The sequence below is a fragment of the Quercus lobata genome, chromosome 10 (genome assembly GCF_001633185.2).
Source record: "Quercus lobata isolate SW786 chromosome 10, ValleyOak3.0 Primary Assembly, whole genome shotgun sequence".
NCBI lineage: Eukaryota > Viridiplantae > Streptophyta > Magnoliopsida > Fagales > Fagaceae > Quercus > Quercus lobata.
Genome location: NC_044913.1, coordinates 5,156,984 through 5,180,474, shown reverse-complemented (window position 1 = coordinate 5,180,474; position 23,491 = coordinate 5,156,984). Strand labels below are relative to the sequence as shown.

Below are 23,491 nucleotides of genomic sequence, written 5' to 3'. Positions count from 1 at the left end.
TAGCTGTCATATAATTTAGCTCTTGACAATGACCCCAGCAAATTCAACCCACCCATTGTGTGATAATGTGACACAGGCTTTTTTGTTCCAATGAACTCACAAATCACAATCTCAGTTTTGAGAAATGAATTATTAAATATCATGTGCTGCAAGAACACTTATTCATCGTTGGTTGTATGGTCATACTCCTGAAAATGTGTTTCTGTTTGATGCACAAAGAGTAGCCTTGGTAACAACTGGGAATAAGGTCTTCTGGAAAAATCAATGCAGCATAACAAACAAAGGAGCCAGCTAACTCAACTGATGATGTTTCTATGGCTCACTAAGAGGTTTATGGCGCATAGATAACAATTATGGAATAGAGAATCTAGAATATGATGATGCTTGTATGGCTCACTTTCAATCCATAATAATTTCATTATAGGAAACAGCATCAGGTACAGCTTATTAGCCTTTGCACAAACTTACAGACAACCTGTTTTCATGCCTAGAATGCAAGCTGTCAGTATTTTCCCATAGGATCTGAAAAACCACAAGGCAAACGTACAAATTTCTAAAAGGAGTTTAATATATATATATATATATTTTTAATGCAACGTAGGATTCTCATTTTCATAAGAAACTCTAAAAGGAATACAAAATCTGCTAGAATAAGTTTGGCATTACAATCAACCAGTATATTCTAAAGGACAGCTTTTTGAAGAACAACTCAAATTACAACGCGAGCCAATCGATCTATCTATCTTAAAGTATATCTTCCATGCCACTTCATTCAAAAACCACAGGCCTGCATTGTAGCACCTGTCAATGGAATTATGTCTTCAATGGAGCCTTAACTTTTCTCCCTATCAGATATTCGAGCAGGCGCTGTTGAATGCGACTTGAACCGACATCGTCCTTCCCCTTCCCTATCCTGGAGAATGCAAAACCAATGTTTAATTTTAGGATTTTTTTTTTTTTTTTGGTGGGGGCGGGGGGGTTGACGTTGCAAGGAGTTTCTATCAAAGAAGTTTCCCGTTCAAGTATATCGACAAAGCAGCCAGTATAGTTATCAAGTAAATACACTTTCAATCAGACTATTAAACAAGGAAATAATTGTCTGCACCTTTTTCTTAACAATCTGAACCACATCCTCATCTTGAAGTAAATGACTAAGGCCACAATGCTGCGGGTAGTGCCTGGCACTTATACCCCATACTAGCACATATTTTACCTCCTTCACCAAACTTCTATGTTCGTGATTACAGAAGTCTTCAACAGTGCAGCCACCTCTATTCTGAAATCAAATACCATGAGTATTGATATAAGAAAAGGGAAGAAAACTAGAAACTTCCATGGATAAATAAAGCTGCCTATTTAAAGATAGCTGGACAGACAAAAAGGTATGCAACATACAGCAGAAAGAACTACAGGATCTGAGAAATCAGGTTGCTGGCCTTGTGGCTTTGTATAAACTCTTACAAGCTCCATCTTTTCCCACATTTTTGCTAGTAGTCTGTCGAAGTTCAGCTGTTTAAGCAACATGAGCCATATAAGTTACAAAGCCATTCACATCGAATGAAAATCTATACAATATATAATGCTTCAACAAGGAGTTATATCATATGTTTGGATGCATAATTAGATGCGCGGTAACATATGTTTTGCATAAATGCACAATGAGAAAGTACATTTTACAAGAAGAAACTGCATTAAACCACAGAACGATCTCTGTTTGCTTCAAAAGGCATTGGAACTGAGATGGGTCTATTCCACAATCAAAGTTGGTAAAGATTAGAAATGTAAAATCTACTTTCAAATTGCAACTAATGACAACTGAATTAGGTTGCCGAGCTAAGTTGTCAACATCATCAATACCAATAACATCTATGTAAGGTTGAATTTAATCAACCATGTGTTAGCTTTATTCTGTGCCAAATTTCTTGTAATTCAGCATGTAGAAACTCTGTATTTAGGTGGGAATAATGTAAGGGTTGTGTATGAGAGAGTGTGAAGAAACTCAAGACGTGTTCATTCAAAGGAGTCTCGTGACTGGCAAGTCGCCAAAGTGGCACACGTGTGAAGCATGTAGGGAGCTGAAAGGTCATAACAACTGGAGCACTACAGGACAAAAAATATAGTCTGGCGTGGAAGTTATCTCGTGACTCAAACTCGCGACTCATTCCAGTTGCGAGACCAAGTCACCAGAATACCTTGTTTGGATGAAAATTAATTTTTCACATTCCTCACGCACCCTACTATAAATACCCTTATACCCACGAAATGGAAGGGTGGTTATTCAAAGAGAAAAATCCTAAGAGAGGTTTCTACAACACACTCACCTCATAAGAGAGAGATCTACTCATTCTTAGAGAAAAATCTTTGTAGTCTCTTCTCATTGTTATACCCATTGAGAGGAGATTTGTATACAAATACTACCCACACCCATTTAGAGTGTTGAGTGTTTTTGGATCTTTGGGAAGTATTGGAAGATGCCAAGGATGGCAGATGCAATATGGAGCTTATTGTAGGATCCGATAAGCTAGAGAAGACAAGGTTCGGAGTAACCCTGTTGGAGCAAGAAATTTGGATGACTTAGGTGCATTGGGTAGATTAGGCTTGGAGGGTCTATTGCTATTCATGTATCCCAACTGATTTTCTAGTGGATCATTTAACACTTGAAGGGCGGTGGAGAGGTTTTTCGTTGAGGTCTTCGGTTTCCTCTTCAATAACACATAGTCGTGTTGTCCTTGTATTTGCATCTCTCTTCCTTTACTCTTTACCTTTTAATTGCTGCTATGTTTGTGATTAACTATGGTTTAGAGTGTTTACCAATTTGGGTTTAGCTTATATTTATCATTCCGCACATATATTGTTTGTGTATAAGCTTGTGTTGGTAATTTTGTATTTGGGGGTCTAAACGTTTATTGGTGTTTTATATGCTATTTGAACTTTCACTTGGTATTAGAGCGGGTGCACTTGCAATGGTTTCATTATCTAAGTGTGATCCTTGACCCCTTGTGTTATTTGCCATGGATAGTGATTTGTATGCTTCTATGCATGTTTTGGATATTGATGAATGTAGCATGCCACGTGTTTGTGAAAATGCCTCTATGAGTGATAGTCCTTATGATTGTGATGCTATGTTACATGAATCCTTGGGTGTTGTTGATATTTCTAAATCAAACTCTTGATGAAAAAGTATAAGAAGTTTAATAAGAATTTAAACAAGTTATTTTGTGAAAATGATGATTTAATTGCTAAGCTCAATGTAAGGTTGAATTTTATCAACCATCTTGTTGGTTTTATTCCGTACCAAATTTGCTTGTATTTTAGCAATTAGTAACCCTGTATTTAGGTGAGAATCATGTAAGGGTAGTGTGTGAGAGAGTATGAAGAAATGCTCAAAATTGTGCAAAGAAGTAGGGATTCACGATTGGATCTCGTGGGTGGCTCGCGGCTTGCAAGCCGCCAAAAAGGTGCACACGTGCCAAGCATGCCAGAAGCTGAAGAGTCATGCCAGCTGTTGCACTACAGGACAAAAGTCCCAGGCTGGCAAGATCGTTAGCTTGCGGCTTGAACTCGCGACTCAACCTAGTCGTGAGGTCAAGTCGCTAGAACACCCTGTTTGGGAAAAACTGACTTTTCACATTCCTTCTCACCCTACTATATATATACCCTTATACCCACGATTTTGAGAGAGATTCCAAAGAGAATTTTGAGAGAGAAACCCTAGAGAAAAACAAAATTGATTCATCCACAATCTTCACATAGAGACTCTTTAAATTCCTCTACTCTCTCCCTCTCCATTATCAAATCCTTGAGAGGTACATTACCAAAACTTTTTCTCACCATACCCATATCTGTGAGGAGACCATTTGGTGTTTGGGAAGAAGTTAAGAAGGGACCAATTTCATATTGGTAGATGCTATGGTCAAGTAGCGGAATCCGGAAAGCTAAAGAAGAAATAGGTTCGGCGTAACCTCGTTGGAGTAGGAGCTTGGAGGGCTTAGGTACATTGGGTAGATTAAGCTTGGAGGGTCTTCTGCTGTTCATGTATCCCAACTACATTCTTTAGTGGATTGTTTACCGCTTGGAGGGCGGCGGAGAGATTTTACCCCGAGGGCTTCGGTTTCCTCTTCGATAACACATCGAGTGTTGTCCTTGTGTTTGTACCTCTCTTCCCTTAATCTTTTCCATTTAATTTCTACTGTGGATGTAAATTTATTTGGTTTAGATTGTTTATCAATTCTGTATTAAGCTTACGTTCATTTTCCGCACATTAATTGTTTGATATTAAGCTTGAATTGGTAATTTGTAAATTAGGGGTCTAAACGTTCAAAGTGTTTTATACACTTATTGAACTTTCAATTGGTATCAGAGCGGGTACACTCTTATTGGTTTCATTACCATAGTGTGATCCTTATTGAGATGGATCGGTCTCAATCTTTAAATACTCCACCATATTTTGATGGTAGCAACTATGCCTTTTGGAAGGTAAGGATGGGAACATTTCTGTGTTCTATTGATGAGGTTGTTTGGGATGCTGTTGAAATAGGTTGGACAAAGCCAGAGGCAGCCAAATCCACTTGGGATAAGGCAACTCTCGCTGCGTCAAATGCTAATAGTAAAGCACTTAATGCAATTTTTTGTGGTGTGTCCCTAAATGAATTCTATCGGATTTCTTGTATCACCGTTGCCCAGGAAGCATGGCAGATTTTGGAAACCACTTATGAGGGTACAAAGAAAGTTAAAGACACAAAGCTACAAATGCTGACTACCCGGTTTGAGGAGCTCAGGATGAGTGAGGATGAGTCCTTTGACTCTTTCTATAGTAAGCTAAATGAAGTGGTCATCGGCAAGTTTAACTTGGGAGAGAAAATGGAGGACTCGAAAGTTGTAAGAAATTTTTTTCGTTCATTGCCGGAGAGCTTCCGTGCAAAGGTGACTGCAATTAAGGAGAGCAAAGACCTTGATGAAATCAAAGTCTAAGAGTTGATCGGTTCTCTCCAATCGTATGAACTTTCGTTACCAAATCAAAGAAAGAGCAAATCACTAGCTCTTAAGACAATAAATGAAAAGGTAGAAGGTCATGGTTCATCAGATGAGGACGCAGTAGAAAAGGATGTTGCCTACTTTGCAAAGAATTTCCACAAATTTCTAAAGTTCAAAAACAGTGAGAAATTTGGTGAAAAAGGGAAATTTATGAGTCTGGAAAGGAGAAGAAAGACTTCAAAAAGAGAGAAGGGAAGGAGTCCTAATCTACACAAGGAGTCACTTGTTTTGAGTGTAATGGACAGGGTCATTTCAAAAAGGAATGTTCTAATTATCTGAGATCGAAGGGCAAAGTGTATGCCACCACTCTTAGTGACTCAAATTCCTCCACCTCTAATTCGGAGGATAGCTGTGATGAAGAAGAGAATTTCTCAGCATTCATGACTGTTGCTCATGTTGAGTCTTCGGAGGACTTGAATTTGCTTGTGGAAGAACTTGGGGAGCATAGTGATGAAGAATTCATGGGAATTGTAGAAGAATCAGATGTTGAAGAAAATGAAGATATAGCTGGTCTGAAAGAGAACTACAATTCTCTACTTGAGAAGTCAGGAGAATATGCTAGGGTGGCCAAAGCAGCTGTGAAAAAAAGATGAAGAAAGCTGAAGAGGACTATAAAAGTCTTCTAGTGAGATATAAGGAGGCCAAGTGTGAGATAAAGACGCTAAATGTCGAGCTAATTGAGGCTTACACCAAGGTAAAATTCCTTGAGCTTGAGGTGATTCAAGCAAATGCCAAGGTGGAGCGAGTCTCTACAAAGAAGCTTGATGATGTCCTTTCTTCTTAAAAGACCTTTTCTGACAAAACCAGATTAGGATACACCGGTGAAAGTAGTTCAACTGTGAACATCTCCAAAGAAGTGAAGTTTGTGAAGGCCAAAGAGCCGGTTGTAGTTGTCCCTACTGTTGAAAAGGAAAATATTGAGAAGATGAAGAATGTAACTGACTAGCGAGTGTTGAACAAGCCTCGTAATCAATTTGTGGTCAGGTTTGAAGGCAGATCAAAATCTCTTCCTCGATCGCAAAGAGGTCCTAGAACGAATCATGTGTGCCATCACTGCGGACTTTAAGGGCACACCCAACCCAATTGTCATAAGCTGAGAGCATTGAGGAATGCTGGTCACCAAAGGTCAAGAAGGCCAAGAAATGACAAAAGGCCTTGGACTGTTGAGTCATCAAGAGATCGAAATGTTGATCTTGGAATGATGGACATGATGAAGATGATTGGTGCATTCACCAATTGCTTGGAAAGCTTCACTAGAAAGTTTGAAAGTCCTAACTCTCGTACCCAATCTTATATGGATATCACCCCAAACGCACGTGACGTGTGGGTGATGAAGGGTACTCATGCATAAGCATTACCACATGTCCATGCATTAATACTTCTTATGTTGTGTGACTGTTGGTTTGTTTATTGATTATGAAATTTGAAAATTGTTTGTTTGTTTAATTTTTGTTGTTTGTGTTTACATTATTGCTTCTTATCAATCTTTTCTTTCTTGTGTGTCAAAAATCCAAAAACCACATAAAAAGTAAAAAATCCAAAAAGATTGATCGACATTGTTGAGTTTTATCTCAAAATATGTTTTACCTTGTACTTTTGTGCAAATGGCTTTATGCATCTATGAGCATAGCTTGCTCCCTTTGCACTTATATAATTGTGGGAGAAATTTTGAAATCTTTTGTGACAGTTGTAAATAGATCTTCAACCTTGACATGAATGATTAGTGAATGGTTTTATTGATCTTGAGACATGCATAGACTTGTGTCTATATATATTCCCACACTTTATTTTATTGTTTTTGCTAAAAGAGCTCATCAAATGTAAATCTCCAAATGAAAAGAGATATTAAGCTGTAAAAGCCTATCGCACATACTAGTATTTGACTAGGAAAAAGGGAAAGCGACCAAAATATTAAAAGTGTATGTTGTGTGACTGTTGGTTTGTTTATTGATTATGAAATTCGAAAATTGTTTTTTTGTTTAATTTTTGTTGTTTGTGTTTACATTATTGCTTCTTATCAATCTTTTCTTTCTTGTGTGTCAAAAATCCAAAAACTACATAAAAAGTAGAAAATCCAAAAAGATTGATCGACATTGTTGAGTTTTGTCTCAAAATATGTTTTACCTTGTACCTTTGTGCAAATGGCTTTGTACATCTATGAGCATAGCTTGCTCACTTTGCACTTATATCATTGTGGGAGAAATTTTGAAATCTTTTGTGACTGTTGTAAATAGATTTTCAACATTGACATGAATGATTAGTGAATGGTTTTGTTGATCTTGAGACATGCATAGACTTGTGTCTATATATCTTCCCACACTTTATTTTATTGTTTTTGCTAAAAGAACTCACCAAATGTAAATCTCCAAATGAAAAGAGATATTAAGCTGCAAATGTCTATCTCACATACTAGTATTTGAATAGAAAAAAGGGAAAGCGACCAAAATATTAAAAGTGTATGATGCCCAAAAAGCCAAAGGCTAACTCATCAAAATGAAATATAAAAAATTTCAGGCATCGATCTCAATATGAGATGTGTTGATTCAAATAGATCAAATGTCATGTCAAACATGGAGCCAAATGAAAAGCTTCAAAGTTATTGTACTCAAGCCTTTGTGGGAGGTCATATATGCATATTTCTATAATTGAGATGGATCACATTATCTAGTGCTAGTTGTGTATGTCTTGATTGAATTTATCATTGAAGCTTCACATTAGACTAAGGACTATCTCATCTTTGATATTCACACACAACACACATGTCTATGTTCAATAAATGCCATATTCATTCGTATGATTGTACTTGATTAAATGTGTTTTCACATGCTCTATCTTTGTTGATCTATCACAAAAAGATTTTTGAGTGTTTTAGTTGTTTTTGGATTGCAAAAATTGTCAAAATTTCAAAAAATTGTTTTGCCCTGTTCTGGCGACTCAATCGTGAGTAGAACTAGTCGCATGCCCTAATCGCGAGTCCATCACAGAGATTCTTCGTGACTCACTGGCGACTCATTGGCGGGTGAATGCTTCAGTTGCGAAAAAGGCTTAGAATATTTTCAAAATTTGGATTTTCATGCTTTTCGCGACTCAAGGTGGCAACTTGTTCGCGAGTGGAAGGTCCAGTCGCAAGGGGTACACAGAGATTTTCGCGGCTCAATTCGCGACTCTCTCGCGAGTGGAACTTCCAGTTGCGAAAAACACTTAGAAATTTTTTTCAAAGTTTTCTTCTTAGTGTTCTGGCGGCTGGTCCTGGCGACTTGCATGCGACTTGTCTTAGTTGCGAAAATCGCGTGTTTTGGGCAAACTTGGTCTGTTTTTAAACCTTTTTAGTTTTCCCTCGAACATTTCTGATTGTTCATCTTCTTCCTTTTCTAAAAAACTCTCAAACTCACCGTGTCACTCTCCAAAGAACTTCCATTCTAAATCATTTCTTTCTCAAATCTTCAAGAAAAAGGTATGGGTTTTCTCTCTCTTACTACATATTTCGTGTTTTGAGCTTTATTTTCTTGAATTTGCGATTCGTTATTGAACTTTGTGATATCTGTGGTTTCTTCTATGGGATGGGTTCTTGTTTGTTGAGTTTGAGTGTTTGGGCTTGATTGATCTTGTTTGGGCTAGGTTGCTATATCTGGCTCTTTCATGTTTCTCTTCACTATTAGAGTTTATTATCTGTTCTATGTTGTTTGGTTTATCTCATACCCATGTTTATTTGTCACATTGTCATATGATATTGTTTTTGCGATATTCCTTGTTTGTGAGTATTTTTGTTTCAATTTGGTTAAGTTCTGTTTGTTGGGTTATAATGTCTTGTCTGCTTGTTGCTATAGCTTTTCATTCTCATGAATGCTGCTATTGTCTTGAGGATACTGTTTGCTCTATGTTAGTTTGATCATATCATAATCATTTAGATATGTCTCATAGACATTTTTTTAATGCGGTTCTCCTTGTTTCAATTCATTTGTATAGTGGTGATACATTTGGTGTTTGGTATTGTGACCTAGAATGTTTGTGTTTGAGCTGTCATGTAAATAGGTTGTTCTATTCCTTACTGCTTTGAACTTTCTTATTCTACACCTGTCTCTGAACTGTGTCTTAATTGAGTGCTTTGGTGCTATATTTTTAACAATAATGTGTTACTAATGTTATGAGTATTCCTCTATTGTGCTCTATATTGTGGTCTTTTCTGCTTGTTCACAGTGGCACCTTCATCTACAAAGAAGAAGACTCCTGCTAAGAAAGCTGACAAAAGGTTGAAAATGGATCATAACCTATTTAGGTCGGTTCAACACTTTGATAGATATAGGGATTCTTTCTTGAGGGGTACCATCATTCAGGAAAGATTTGTTGACTTAGGGGATTTGAGGGACACCTTCATTCCAAGTTACTTTGAGGGCAGAGGATGGGATAAATTACTGAATGACCTACCTGTTGTCTGTGAGCCTTTAATTAGAGAATTCTATGCAAATGCTGTAATAATGGAGGATGAGTTGAGTTGTTGGGTTAGAAGAAAGGAATTCACCATAGATGCCCATGATATTGATGAGGTGCTAAGGCTTGAAGGATTAAAGGACTCTAACTTCACCAACTACAAGGACAGGATGCTTTCTATAGAAACTGTCCAAACTCGCATTGGTGGACAACGAGAAGGGAGATGCCTCAACACTACCGCATTTCCAGCTGACATGAGGTGTCTAACCACCATTATGATGTTCAATCTGTATCCTGTGAGGAAGCTAACTACAATCAACAATGTTAGGGCTATCTTCCTCATGGAACTTAAGGAGAAAACTTTCATTGACATCAGCTCTCACATCTTTGACACTATTGTGGATGAGACTAAAACCACCTCTAGGCCCAAGCTGATCTTTCCTAGCCTTCTTATGAGGCTTTTTAGAGCAAAAGGTGTTGAAATCCCTTAAGATATCAACCCCATGCCTACACCTTCGGCCATCAACAAGCTAACCATCATTAAGATTCAAGTTCATCTCCCAGGTGATGAAGAGGTAGGTGATCAAGATGAAGGTGACCAAATGGAGACTGAGACAGTGACTATAGGACAAGCTTCAACACCCAGAAGCTGTGGCAAAAGGAGCAGAGCTTCAACATCATCAGAGGTACCTCCTAATGCATTCCAGATCATTCTAGAGAGGATTGATGGACTTAGAGAGGTCCAGAATGAGCATACTGACAGGATGGCAGCTCTTCAGGATTAGCTTAACATACTTTCAGCCAAGTTTGACAGCTTCAGCACCCAACAGTGACCCTTTGGCCATTCCGGTCAAAACAGGGGAGAACTTTTGAGGGACAGCTCTTGAGGGGGAGTATCATTTTAAGGGGGGGTTGTTTATGCTTTGGTTTTTAGTTTATGATTATTATAGTTTATGAGTTTGATGTGTCTAAACACCTAGTTTATTGTTTTGGTTTTAAACTCATGGATATGTTTTAAAACACTTATGATACTTTGGTTTGTTAATACTTAAAGTTGTTATTCAGTATTTCTTTTGATTTGTGCCCATGTTGCTTTTGTAAGCTTTTAGGGTTTGTTTCCATGAATTTGTAGGTTTTTATGGTTTGTACCATGCTTTGCAGCCTTTATGTTCTGTTGCCAATACTTCTAGCTAATGTTATGCATTTTCTTTAAGTATTCTCACTCTTATGCCCTAGTAGGATTTTGTTCCTAGATGCATATACTTTATGTATTGTGCATTGGTTGAGTGTTGGGCATCCAAGTGATTTGCATTGAGCTTATTAACTTGTATGTTCAGATGTTCATTTCAAGTGTGAATGAACATTGTGGTTACTATTTTATAGTGACTGCCTGTTTGGTCAAGCCATGATTTATGTCTCATTCCATTTTGCTTGATCGCATTGTGCTTGCCTCATATGCCTTACAAGTTTTCTACATACAATGATCAAATTGTATTGTTGTGTTTTAGGAGTTACTTGTTCATATGATTTAAGAGCTTATCAAATTCTAGAGCTAGGTGTGAGTGAGTTTTGTTCAACTGTTCCCAACTCACATATTAAGTCTAGAGTTTGTTTTAGGGTTTTGTTAAGGAATAGCCAAAGGGGGAGATTGTAAGGTTGAATTTTATCAACCATCTTGTTGACTTTATTCTGTGCTAAATTTGCTTGTATTTTAGCAATTAGTAACCCTGTATTTAAGTGGGAATTATGTAAGGGTAGTGTGTGAGAGAGTGTGAAGAAATGTTCAAGATTGTGCAAAGAAGCAGGGACTTGTGACTGGATTTCATGGGTGGCTCGCTGCTTGCAAGTCGCCAAAAAGGTGCACACGTGCCAAGCATGCCAGAAGCTGAAGAGTCGCGCCAGCTGTTGCACTATAGGACAAAAGTCCCAAGCTGGCCAGGCCGTTAGCTCGCGGCTTAAACTCGCGACTCAACCCAGTCGCGAGGTCAAGTCGCTAGAACACCCTGTTTGGGAAAAACTGACTTTTCACATTCCTTCTCACCCTACTATATATATACCCTTATACCCACAATTTTAAGAGAGATTTCAGAGAGAATTTTAAGAGAGAAACCCTAGAGAAAAACAAGATTGATTCATCCACAATCTTCACATAGAGACTCTTCAAATTCCTCTACTCTCTTCCTCTCCATTATCAAATCCTTGAGAGGTACATTATCAAAATCTTTTCTCACCATACCCATATCTGTGAGGAGGCCATTTGGTATTTGGGAAGCAGTTAAGAAGGGACCAATTTTATATTGGTAGATGCTATGGTCAAGTAGCGGAATCCAGCAAGCTAAAGAAGAAATAAGTTTGGCGTAACCTCGTTGGAGTAGGAGCTTGGAAGGCTTAGGTACATTGGGTAGATTAGGCTTGGAGGGTCTTCTACTATTCATGTATCCCAACTACATTCTTTAGTGGATTGTTTATCGCTTGGAGGGCGGCGGAGAGGTTTTACACCAAGGGTTTCAGTTTCCTCTTCGATAACACATCGAGTGTTGTCCTTGTGTTTGCATCTCTCTTCCCTTAATATTTTCCATTTAATTTCTACTGTGGATGTGAATTTATTTGGTTTAGATTGTTTATCAATTCTGTATTAAGCTTACGTTCATTTTCCGCACATTAATTGTTTGATATTAAGCTTGAATTGGTAATTTGTAAATTGGGGGTCTAAACGTTCAAGGTGGTTCATACACTTATTGAACTTTCACTCAATGAATCCAACAAATTGGTTGAAAAATATAAGAAACTTGCTAAAAATTCTCTTGAAAAGCTGAAAGAGTTTGAGTGTTTGAATATGGATAGGATGCTAAACTTGTTTTGTCTAACAAACTTGTTGATGAGTTAAAATGTGAAAATGAATCTCTTAAGATGCATGCCAAGTGTTTGATTGCTAAACCTATTGCTAAAAAGGATGAAAATATTTGTTGCAATTATGTTGTGGTACCCGATTTTGTGCCTATTGTATATTCTACCTCCAAGGACAAATCAGTGTACATTCCTCCACATAAAAGAAATCAAAAGGTGGAGAGAAAGACTATTAAGTCAAAGCCTCTGTTTAGATCTCAAACTAAGATTTTGGATAGATTTAAGTTTGTTCCAACTTGTCATCATTGTGCTGTGATTGGTAATATAAGACCTCAATGTCGTAAGTTGAAGAGAGAACAAAATCATATGGCTAGATCCCTTCTCATAAAGCCTAGTGGACCTAAACACATTGTTTGTCACCATTGTGGTATTTTTGGTTATCTAAGACCTCATTGCTTTAAGTTTCATGCTCTTAAAAGAATTAAATGAAAAGAGAAACTTGAGCTTCTTGGAAATTGTGCTAAAAAGGGTAAACCGATTTTAAGTGAAAATGACATGTTGTTAAAGAAAGTGTTTAATGCTCTTAACTCCTTGTCTATATGCATCTCCGATTCTCATTCTTCCAACTCTCGTCTTACTACTCATGAGATACTCATTCCAAACAATCGATTTGTTTGGATGAGGAAGGGTTCCTATGGTTGAGCTTTTACTCTTTCGGTCCTTGATCTAATTCTTTCGATTTTTGTAGGACCCTTCATGTATCGTATGTCATATCTTCATGCATTTTGTGCATCTTGCATTTCTTTGTATGCATTGCTTTTGTTTTGATCTTACTTTTATATTTTAGTTTTGTGAGTAAAAAATCCAAAACCATATAAAAAGTGAAAAATTCAAAAAGTTTGATGGTATATGTTTGAGCACATATCACATGTGTGTTTGGCCTAGTACCTTCGTACAAATGTGATAGGCCACAAACTGAATGACCCATTGTGATAGAAATTAAATAATTAATTAGCCAAGTTATTAATTAATCAATTTATCATGCAAATGCATGGTAGCACAAACAAATCACCAACAAACTAAATATGCAGCGAAAAATAAATAACACGGTGATTTGTTTACGAATGGGGAAAACCTAACGGCAAAAATCCCACCAGGTGATTTTCAGGTCACCACTCCCGAAACTCCACTATTATCATAACAAGCAGTTACAAGTAAAGGAATCCAAGTACCTTACCAACTTACAGTTGAACCCTTATCCCAATACCCAATTGGACTTGTTCTGTAGTGACAGTTCCCCTTTCAGATGCACGACTCCCAAGTACATGACTAACCAATTTGATGCGCGGATCTCAGTATGCGGCTTACTCTTTTGCACGAATCCCAGTATGTGACTAACTCCACAACAACCCTTTGATTGTTGTAGTTGATTTGCAGTAACTTCACATAGAAACACCAATAAAATCTTCAATGATGGTGCAAGAGACTTTACTTGGTTACAGAACCCAAAGGCATACAAGAAATGCAGCAAAAACTCTTTTTTTGTAGAAGGAGACTAGGGTTTCAAAAAGAAAACCTTATGAACCTCTCTAGGGTTAGGTTTTTCTTTTTCCCACCTCCTTTAAATAGGAGCTTAATGGGCTCTCCTATTCCAAATAGGTTTACAGAAACCTTGGGTTTTCCTAGTCCAATAAGGATTATACAAACCCATAAACAAATAGCCTTTTAGAATAAAAACATTGCTGGCTATAATCTGAAAACCCGTAAGCTTGATTGATCGAGGCATCTGTCAAAATTTAATGAATCTAGACAGATCGAGCTTCTATCGAGTAGGTAACGAGACCAGCAGATTGCACTTTTCTTGAACAATTCATAAGTAATCTTCATGTCTTCAATTTAACCACTTGTAATGATCATCTTGAACCTACTTAGATTTACCCAAATACAAGTAAAGTGCGTTTTGTCAAAAGATATGCCAATTACATAAAAATATGTCCCCAACAAAACGGTTTTGTGTATTTATGAGTTTAGCTTGTTATGTATGCAAATCTATCTTTGTGGGAAAAATCTTGACATCTATGTGTGATTGTTGTTAATCGATTTTCAAACTTGTCATGAATGATTAGTCAATAGTCATTTTGGTTTTGATACATGTGCAGACTTGTGCCTATATCTCTTCCCACTCATTTTTTTTGCTTAAGAGCTCAACCAATATCAAATCTCGAAAAGAGATAATGAGCTACAAAAGTCATCGCACATACTAGCATTTGACTAGGAAAAAGGGAAAGCGACTTGTATTGAAAATGTATGGTGCCCAAAAGTCAAAGGCTTGTTCATCAAATTGAAATATCAAAAATTTCAGACATCGATCTCAAAAAGAGATGTAAAGATAAAAAATGATCAACTGTTATGAATTGTAAAGAAGCCAAATGAAAAGTTTCAAAGATATGTAATCATTTTCTTGTGGGAGGTCATATATGTTCATTTATATAATTGAGATAAACCACTTGACTTAGTACTAGTTGTGTATGACTTGATTGAATTGATTATTGAAACTTCACTCTAGACTAAGGATTATTCCACATTTGATACACACACACAACACACATGCCTAATGTTTAATGAATGTCTTATTCATTTTTTCAATTGTACTTGTTTAAATGTGATGCGTGTGTGCTTAACAATATATGGATCAAACCAAAAAGATTTTTGATCATTTTATATGTTTTTGGAAGTGATTTTTATCAATCTTTGTGATCATGTTTAGTATTTACTTTTTTTTTCATTGTTTAAACATGTTTTTTGTTGAAAAAATAGGTGTCAGAATTTTTGGCTACTTGTTCTGGCTACTCTCGCGAGTAGCGAGTTTTGGCTACTCGTTTTGGCGACTCATCCAGTCGTGAGATCCAGTCGCGAGTTTACACAGAATGGTTCGCGACACACTCGTGACTCATCTCGCAACTCGCCAGTCGCGAAACACCTAGAAACAGCTTTTTAAAGAGCTTTTCATGAGAAACCTATTTTAAACCTCTCCCATCCTCTCTAAAACCCTTCTTTCAATATTTTTACATCAAAACTCAATCAATTTGAATGGTTTTTCATTCCATTAACATCTCTAAGGTATTTTTAAACTCTTTTCATTGATTTGGATCCTTGGATTATGTTTTGGAGAGTTTTGTGCTCTTGGTTGGGATTTTCATCATAGGGGTTGGGAAAACTTAATTTTTATCAAAATTTTGTATGGGATTGGTTTCTTTTGATGATTTGCTTTGGATGTTGGCCCCTTGTGGCGAAAAGAACATGTATTGAGAGTGGATTTCATGATGTTCATGTATTGTTTTACATTGTTGTTCATAGTGTGCATGTTAGGTGATTGATAAAATGCCTCTTAGGCATTTTCTCACTTGTTTGGACTCTGATGAGTGCCAAAATTTGGGGTTTCTCATGTTTCCTCATTAGGAACATGTTTGGTTCATTGGTTGTGTATTTAACACACCTTGCCCCACATGTGCACTTTCCATGCTTTGGTCATGCATTGCACATAGCCACCTCTTGCACACACCTTTGCTACCATTGTCATGCATTGGTCTATTTCTTGTTTTTTCATCTTAGCATGTTATGTTTTCCTTACGCTTTGTAGCATTTTATTTTGTCTTAGGTTTGAGCTTCATTTTGTCATTCATTTCGCACCCTTTATGCATCATTATCATTATTCGTACCTTTATCTCTTGCCCTCGTTTCTCCTTGACCCTTTGTCTATTCATGAAAAAAAGGGGGAGAGTATACTCTAAAGAGTATACCAGAGAGTTTTGTCATTTCTAAATGACTTTTGTGTACATCCTTAAGGGGAGAAATTCTATTTCATGCACATTCGTAAGGGGAGAGATTACCATAGGGGAGATGCATATACCAAGGGGGAGAAGACTTTGATTATAAGAAAACTTTGTTTTGTTTGTTTTTCTCTATGTACCTTTGCTTTGTAGCTTAGTACTTTTAGTTAATGTTACGTATTTTCTTTAGTATATCACTTTTATGCCCTTGTTGGATCTTGTATCCTTGATGCAATTTAAACCTAATGCTTCTTGCTTTAGTGTTCTTGCATCGGTTGTGTGTTGGACATGCATACATCTTTATGCTATTATGCTTCATTGTATGTATGTTTGGATGATCATTTATTTTGCTATGTGATCATTGTAGTCATTCTTGTATGACTATTTTGGTGTATGATCAAGTTGCTCACATGTTTCACATCATGTTTACTTGATCGCAATTTACTTGTTTCATTATACTTGTCCTTTTATTACTTGCCATACCTTGAGGGCCTAATGTGTTTTGTGCAAGTATTTCAAGTTACAGGTATTTTGTTCCAAGTGCATCACAATTTCTAGATTTAGGTGTGAGTAAGTTTTGTCATTGTTCCCAAGCTCACGTTTAAGTCTAGAATATATTTTAGGGTGTTTTTTCACGGAATAACCAAAGGGGGAGATTGTAAGGTTGAATTTAATCAACCATGTGTTGGCTTTATTCCATGCCAAATTTGCTTGTAATTTAGCATGTAGAAACTCTGTATTTAGGTGTAAATAATTTAAGGGTTGTATGTGAGAGAGTGTGAAGAAACTCAAGATGTGTGCATTCAAAGGAGTCTAGCGACTGGATCTCACAACTAACAAGTCATCAAAGTGGCATCCGTGTGAAGCATGCAGGGAGCTGAAGAGTTACGACAGCTGGAGCACTACAGGACAAAAAAGTACAGTATGGCCTGGAAGTTATCTTGTGACTCAAACTTGCGACTCATTCCAGTCATGAGGCTAAGTCGCCAGAATGCCCTGTTTGGATGAAAACTGACTTTTCACATTCCTTACGCACCCTACTATAAATAGTCTTATATCCACGAAATGGAAGGGTGGCTATTCAAAGAGAAAAAACTTAAGAGAGGTTTCTACAACACACCCATCTCATTAGAGAGAGAGCTATTCATTCTTAGAGAAAAATCTTTGTAGTCTCTTCTCATTCTCTCTCCCATTGTTATACCCATTGAGAGGAGATTTATATCTAAATACTACCCACACCCATTTAGAGTGTTGAGTGTTTTTGGAGCTTTGGGAAGCATTGGAAGATGCCAAGGATGACGGATGCAATATGGAGCTTATTGCGGGATCCGGTAAGTTAGAGAAGACAAGGTTTGGCGTAACCCTGTTGGAGCAAGAAGCTTGAAGGGCTTAGGTGCATTAGGTAGATTAGGCTTGGAGGGTCTATTGCTATTCATGTATCCCAACTGATTTTCTAGTGGATCATTTATCGTTTTGAGGGCGGCAGAGAGGTTTTTCGCCGAAGTCTTTGGTTTCCTCTTTGATAACACATCACCGTGTTATCCTTGTGTTTGCATCTTTCTTCCTTTACTATTTACCTTTTAATTGCTAATGTGTTTGTGATTAACTATGGTTTAGAGTGTTTTACCAATTTGGGTCTAGCTTATATTCATCATTACGCATATATATTGTTTGTGTATAAGCTTGTGTTGGTAATTTTGTATTTGGGGGTCTAAACGTTCATTGGTGTTTTATACGCTATTTGAACTTTCAATCTATCTTGTTGTAAACATATATACACTTCATGTATTTCCGATTTCCGTCAATAACATCTATAAGATCATCAACAGTGGCATCCTCATGAAATAGCAATTGCAACAAAATCACCAACAACTAAGTATATGTTTTATAGGGCCGCTAGTAGGTAGTAGAGAAAGTAATATAGAATAGAAACTATAAACAACAACAACCCAACAAATAAGCCTTAGTCCCAATTTTTTTGGGCTGGCCAGAAGAGAAACTATCAACCACACTAAAATATTGCACATTGTGCGGAGAGTGTAAATACAACTCATCAAGATGGTGTCACTCTTAATCCAATTTTGTGTCTTTGTGCTGTATTTTCCAGTTATATATTTCCTTCTTAACGTTTAGCAAGACATGACTTAAAAAGTTTCCTACATTGCTCGTTTACTAACTACCATGTTTTTCTCCATCTGCTAAATGATGGAAAATCAAGGATGAGAAAAATATGAACTTGAAAGAGCAACTTCGTGTTGAATAAGAAAGGAGCTTGATAAATTGAAAACAACGGATATGGCCTCATTGCTTCGTGGCTTAGGAATCGAACTTGGAGGTGACTCAGATCCCCTGCCACATGAGGTTAGTTGGAAATATATATTGTGAGGGATTTCACAATTTGCTCCAATACCAATGGGCTTGGTCTGTGATCGAATGCTATAAAAGATATGTGCCCCCTCATCCTTCACCAATTGATGGTTGGATGGATTGGTAAGGCACACGGTCTGACAAGTGGTATCAGAGCCAAGGTCATAGGTTCGAGTCGTTGGAGCCGCATTGTGAGGGAGGGATTGTGAGGGATTTCACAATTTGCTCCAATACCAATGGGCTTGGTCTGCGATCGAATGCTATAAAAGATATGTGCCCCTTCATCCTTCACCAATTGGTGGTTTGGATGGATTGGTAAGGCACACGGTCCGACATATATATATATATATATATATAGATATATAGATATCATACACACAAAAAGGCTTATGTAAGTATGCTTGATTTTCCAAGAAAAAACAGGCACATGTAAATATGCAAGCTGAAGTCTTGCAATGCATACAAGTTAATGGAATCACATATTTAATGGAACCCTCTAAGGGTAGTAAATTTTACTAAATAAACCTTCTAAATTGATGTGTCAACTTTTAAATACATAATAATAATAATAATAATAATAATAATAATAATCGAGAAACTTATTGATTATTTTGTTGATGTAGTCACCAATCACATTTATTATCATGTTAGTTTGTAAATCTTTAGTAGCAAAATTGATAGTACACTTTTATGTTGCAAAAAATAATTGAACTAGAATAATCCACTGTTAGTACCATACGAGTCTGCATTTTTCTACACCAACAGAACAAAAATGACTACAAAACTTGTATAGGAATTTGTTACAAACCCAATTGAGTTTGTTGGTTAGACCTCCTAATTAATAAATGGACTATTTTGAGGGAGTCTAGACCTTCAAAGTGAATACTCACTCAATAATAATATTTTTCAACTTCCTTTATTAATCAACATCAAGCTATATAAATAGATGGCTTTACAAAATAAAGCTGGCATTTAAATTCAAAAGATACGTAATCTTTATCTACTGCAAGTAGATAAGATTTATTCAAATACTAAGCTAAAAATTTATCTGATTCATTATTTGATTACCCAATTCCTAATAACCAAAAAAAAAAAAAAAACTTAAACAATAGAATTAAATAAAACTAAGCACATAACATTCCTCCTCCCTTGAAATCAGCCCTTGTCTTCAAGAGTTTAATCTGAAAATTATTGTTGCATAAGAGCTTGATCTTCCCATGTTGCTTCTCACATACTGATTAACCATTGTCCTCAAGGGTTTAATCTAAAAATTATTGTTGCATAAGAGCTCGATCTTCCCACGTTGCTTCTCATATACTGGATTACTTATTGAGCTTTAAAAGGATATTATGACTGGGCATTTGCAGAGGTAAAAAGCTATTTTGTGCTGCAAAACTATCTTTAACCTGATTTAAAAGTTGTTGCATGCTTGAATTGTGTGAAGGTGAATATGCCACAACTACACCTTATTAATCATTTCTTGATTTCAGGTGCAAATAGCTTACAAACAAGCTGTGTTAAAATTTCATCCAAACCATGCATCAAAAATTGACATTCGCCAGTAGGTTGAAACTGAAGAAAAATTGAAGCTTATTTCTCGTACGAATAGAAATTTTTAGCAACTTCAAGTCACTAAATGCATACCAATGGAATGGTTTTTATTTTGTTTAGGAATTCTGAATTTTCTCTAGATATATTGTTGTCTTTTTTTCGTGTTTCTGTCTCAAAGTTTATGATTTTCTGTCACATTGTATCTGATGGATTGTTTTTCCCCCTGAGCAAGCTCGCACCAATTGGTGGCAAATGAGTATATTTCTAAAGCAGTTGTAATTTTCTCTTCTTCATCAAGGAAATTATCTTACTATATGTAATGCTTGTTTCTCCTTGTGGTGCCTATTTGCTTAGATTATTTAGCATGCATGAAACTTCAAAATTGAACCCCCTCCCCCTTTAGTGATGGAGAAATAAATATGTACTCCTAGTGTGCTATGTTTCCTCTCATATAAAAGTGGAATTCATATACAGACTTACAAGTACATAGAAACCACACTCTTCTATGAGAGAAAGATATATAATATATTTCATTGAATGTATTGAATAATTTTACACATCCTAAATTTACAATATTCTTCACTCGTAATTGCCTTGTATCATTAGGTTTGATTGCAACAAATTTAAAATAGTTCATCACTGGTAGGGCTGGCCCTAGACATTTTGGAGCCTAAGACGAGAACTGAAATGGGTCATATTTTTTATATTTATGTTTTAATGAAATTAATATTTATTTAATATTTTTATATTATAATATATTTCATTTAAAATCTATTTTTCTTGGCTTTTGAGATGAAAAATTTACTAATTAAAATTTTGTATTCAAGTTCTAAAATCTCATTTTCAATCGATAATATAGCTAATTCACTCAATCATTCTTGGAACATTGTTGATCTTATATATGATTTTAATTTTAATTTGTGACATTTTCTTCTAAATTTTGTGTTGTATTTTGTTTATTACTAATAAGAAATTTATCCATTGATCCTTTTTGAGACTTGAAAGCTTGAAAATGTGTTAAAACACAAGAACTGTTTAGACCCCCAAATTAAAGATAACAGCTCGGTTGATTTTACTCTTACTTAGACTAAGTGCCGAAAAGAGTAAATGCGAGTGTACAAACAATATAACTACTCTAAGCCATATTCAACAAATCACAGCAGTAAAATGAAAGCTAAAAGAGTAGGGAAGAAGAATGCAGACACAAGATAACAGGCCGATGTGTTATTGAAGAGGAAACCGAAGTACTCGGCGTAAAACCTCTCCGCTGCCCTCCAAGCGGTAAGTTGATCCACTAGACAATCAGTTGGGATACACGAGTAGCAAGAGACCCTCCAAGCCTAATCTACCCAATGCACTTAAGCCCTCCAAAATCCTACTCCAACAAGGCTTCTCGGAACCGTGTCTTGTCTAGCTCTCCAGATCCCGCAATGCACCCGATTGCATCCGCCAAAACTTGGCTTCTTCCAATACTTCCCAGCAGCACCAAAACCTCACTTGACACTCTGAAAGGGTGTGGTAAGTGTTTGGGCTATCAACCCCTCAAGGATATGGAAATGGAAAGGTAGGAGTTAAGGAAAATCCACAATGAATTGTGTAGAGAATTATGGGTCTAACAATCTCTAACTCTTAAGGTTTGTAGGTAGGATTTTCTCTCAGAAGCACTCCTCAACATATGTGGGTAATGGGGGTATAAATAGTGTGGGCATAGAAAGTGTGTATCAGATATAACAGTTTAGCAAAACAGAATGTTTCGCGGGTATCTCGCGGGAAGGCCTTACCCGCGAGACACTCGCGAAAACTAGCTGTCTCCATCCTGTCCTGACTCTTCACATTCCAGTCATGTGCAGGGCACATACTTCACTTCACGGGAAGCTTACTCGTGAGCTACCCACGAAAACAACTTTAGTCTTCAATTTGCTTGAGTCTTCACACTTTCTCTCTCTCACACACAACCCTTACAAATAAATCCCACATAAAATACATGGTACATATGATTGAACAAAAATACAATCAAATTTAGCACAGAATTAAGGTCAACATAAACTAGTTGTAAATTACAACTTTACAATCTCTCCATTTGGCTATTCTGTGACAAAACCCCTAAAACAAACTCTAGACTTAAACGTGAGTTTGGGAATAGTGGCAAAACTCACTCACACCTAATCTAGAAGCTGTGAAGCACTTGCATGTATATACCTGTAACCTAAAACACTCGCACATAAACAAAACTTTCATTAAGCTTATGACAAGTTGAATACATGGTATGTATATAAGCAAGTAAAATGTGATCAAGTTAGTAGACACTATATAGACAGTTAAGCATATCTTGATCATACAAGAACAATCATTAAAGAATGACGACAATGATCATTTAGCTAGTAAATAATCATCCGGACACGCAATGCAATAAAGACCAATCACAATGATCAATTGCATGTCCAACACACAACCAATGCAAAATACATGAAGTATTTGCATCAAGGATACAAGATCCTACAAGAGTACAAGTGTGAGGTACTTAAGATAGTTTAGCAACATCTAAAAGTACTAAAAATATTGCTACAAAGCAATGAAATAAACATAAGTATTGAATATTAAACTGAAAATAAAACCAATGTACTTAAGCTTTTAAAGGAAAGTAATAAAACTATCCAAGAGTTATAAAAACTAATAAAGTTTGAACCAAACATAAAAAATGCTAAACTGCCAACAATGAACCAATAGCTATAACTATGCTCTGCTCCCCCTCAACTATGCATGTTCCCCCTCAAAATTTTCTCCCCCTTTTTGACCGGAATGACCAAAGAGGCTAGAACTGCTCAGACTTTTAATCAGATCACTGCGCCATTGACATATCCTCATTCTAAGAAGATAGAACAGTCATCTGACCCTGGATGTATGCAAACTGGTTCGCAGTGTGTTGCATATGGGAGTATCAATCTCCTCCTCAGTATCTCCACCCTCTTCCTCAACATGATCCCTTGGTATTTGTAAGACACCAATCTTGGATCCGGTGATGTGAGCTTTGTTTCTAGTCACTGTGTTAGCATCAATGGGATAGTCTCTTTGTACTATGGTGAGACCGCTCGGAAGTTTGAGCCTTGTCTTTGCAATGAGGCCCATGATGAGAGTGGGGAATGGCATGATAGTTCTGGAGTTCCTTTTTTCAATGCTCTTGGTTAGGAGATGGAAGATGTGTCCACAAATGTCAATCTTTTTATGTGTGAAGAGATCGTAAAAGAAAATTGTCCTTGGAGCAGACAATGTCGTTGAGTTGGTGATCGGATACAAATTGTGGATCATGACATATGCAAGAGTCCTCATCTCCAAGTTGAATGGAATGGTGTTCATTGACTTCTTGTTTAGTGTACCACCAAGAAGTCTCACCATTGGCTCAAGAGAGTCCAATCAATCATCATACTAAACGGTAA

At 36.7% G+C, this 23,491-nt stretch overlaps 1 protein-coding gene across 1 annotated transcript; it reads right to left on the bottom strand.

Moving 5' to 3' along the window:
- Nucleotides 1-832: 832 nt before the first annotated feature.
- LOC115964247 (developmentally-regulated G-protein 2-like) lies at nucleotides 833-23,450 on the bottom strand. Its single transcript, XM_031083601.1, has 6 exons — nucleotides 22,950-23,450; nucleotides 17,898-18,011; nucleotides 1,793-1,870; nucleotides 1,396-1,509; nucleotides 1,106-1,276; nucleotides 833-913 (listed from the first exon to the last, which is right to left on the bottom strand). Exons 1-6 carry the CDS (start codon nucleotides 23,448-23,450, stop codon nucleotides 833-835), a joined length of 1,059 nt encoding a protein of 352 aa, XP_030939461.1.
- Between the last annotated feature and the right edge of the window lie 41 nt (nucleotides 23,451-23,491).

Coding starts and splice junctions, on each gene's coding strand:
- LOC115964247 (XM_031083601.1), bottom strand. CDS start 23,450: ATGGTGAGACTTCTTGGTGGTACACTAAACAAGAAGTCAATGAACACC. Junction 1,871..17,897: donor GTATATATGTTTACAACAAG/ATAGATTGAAAG, acceptor ATTCAACCTTAC/ATAGATGTTATTGGTATTGA. Junction 1,510..1,792: donor TCATTAGTTGCAATTTGAAA/GTAGATTTTACA, acceptor TTGCTTAAACAG/CTGAACTTCGACAGACTACT.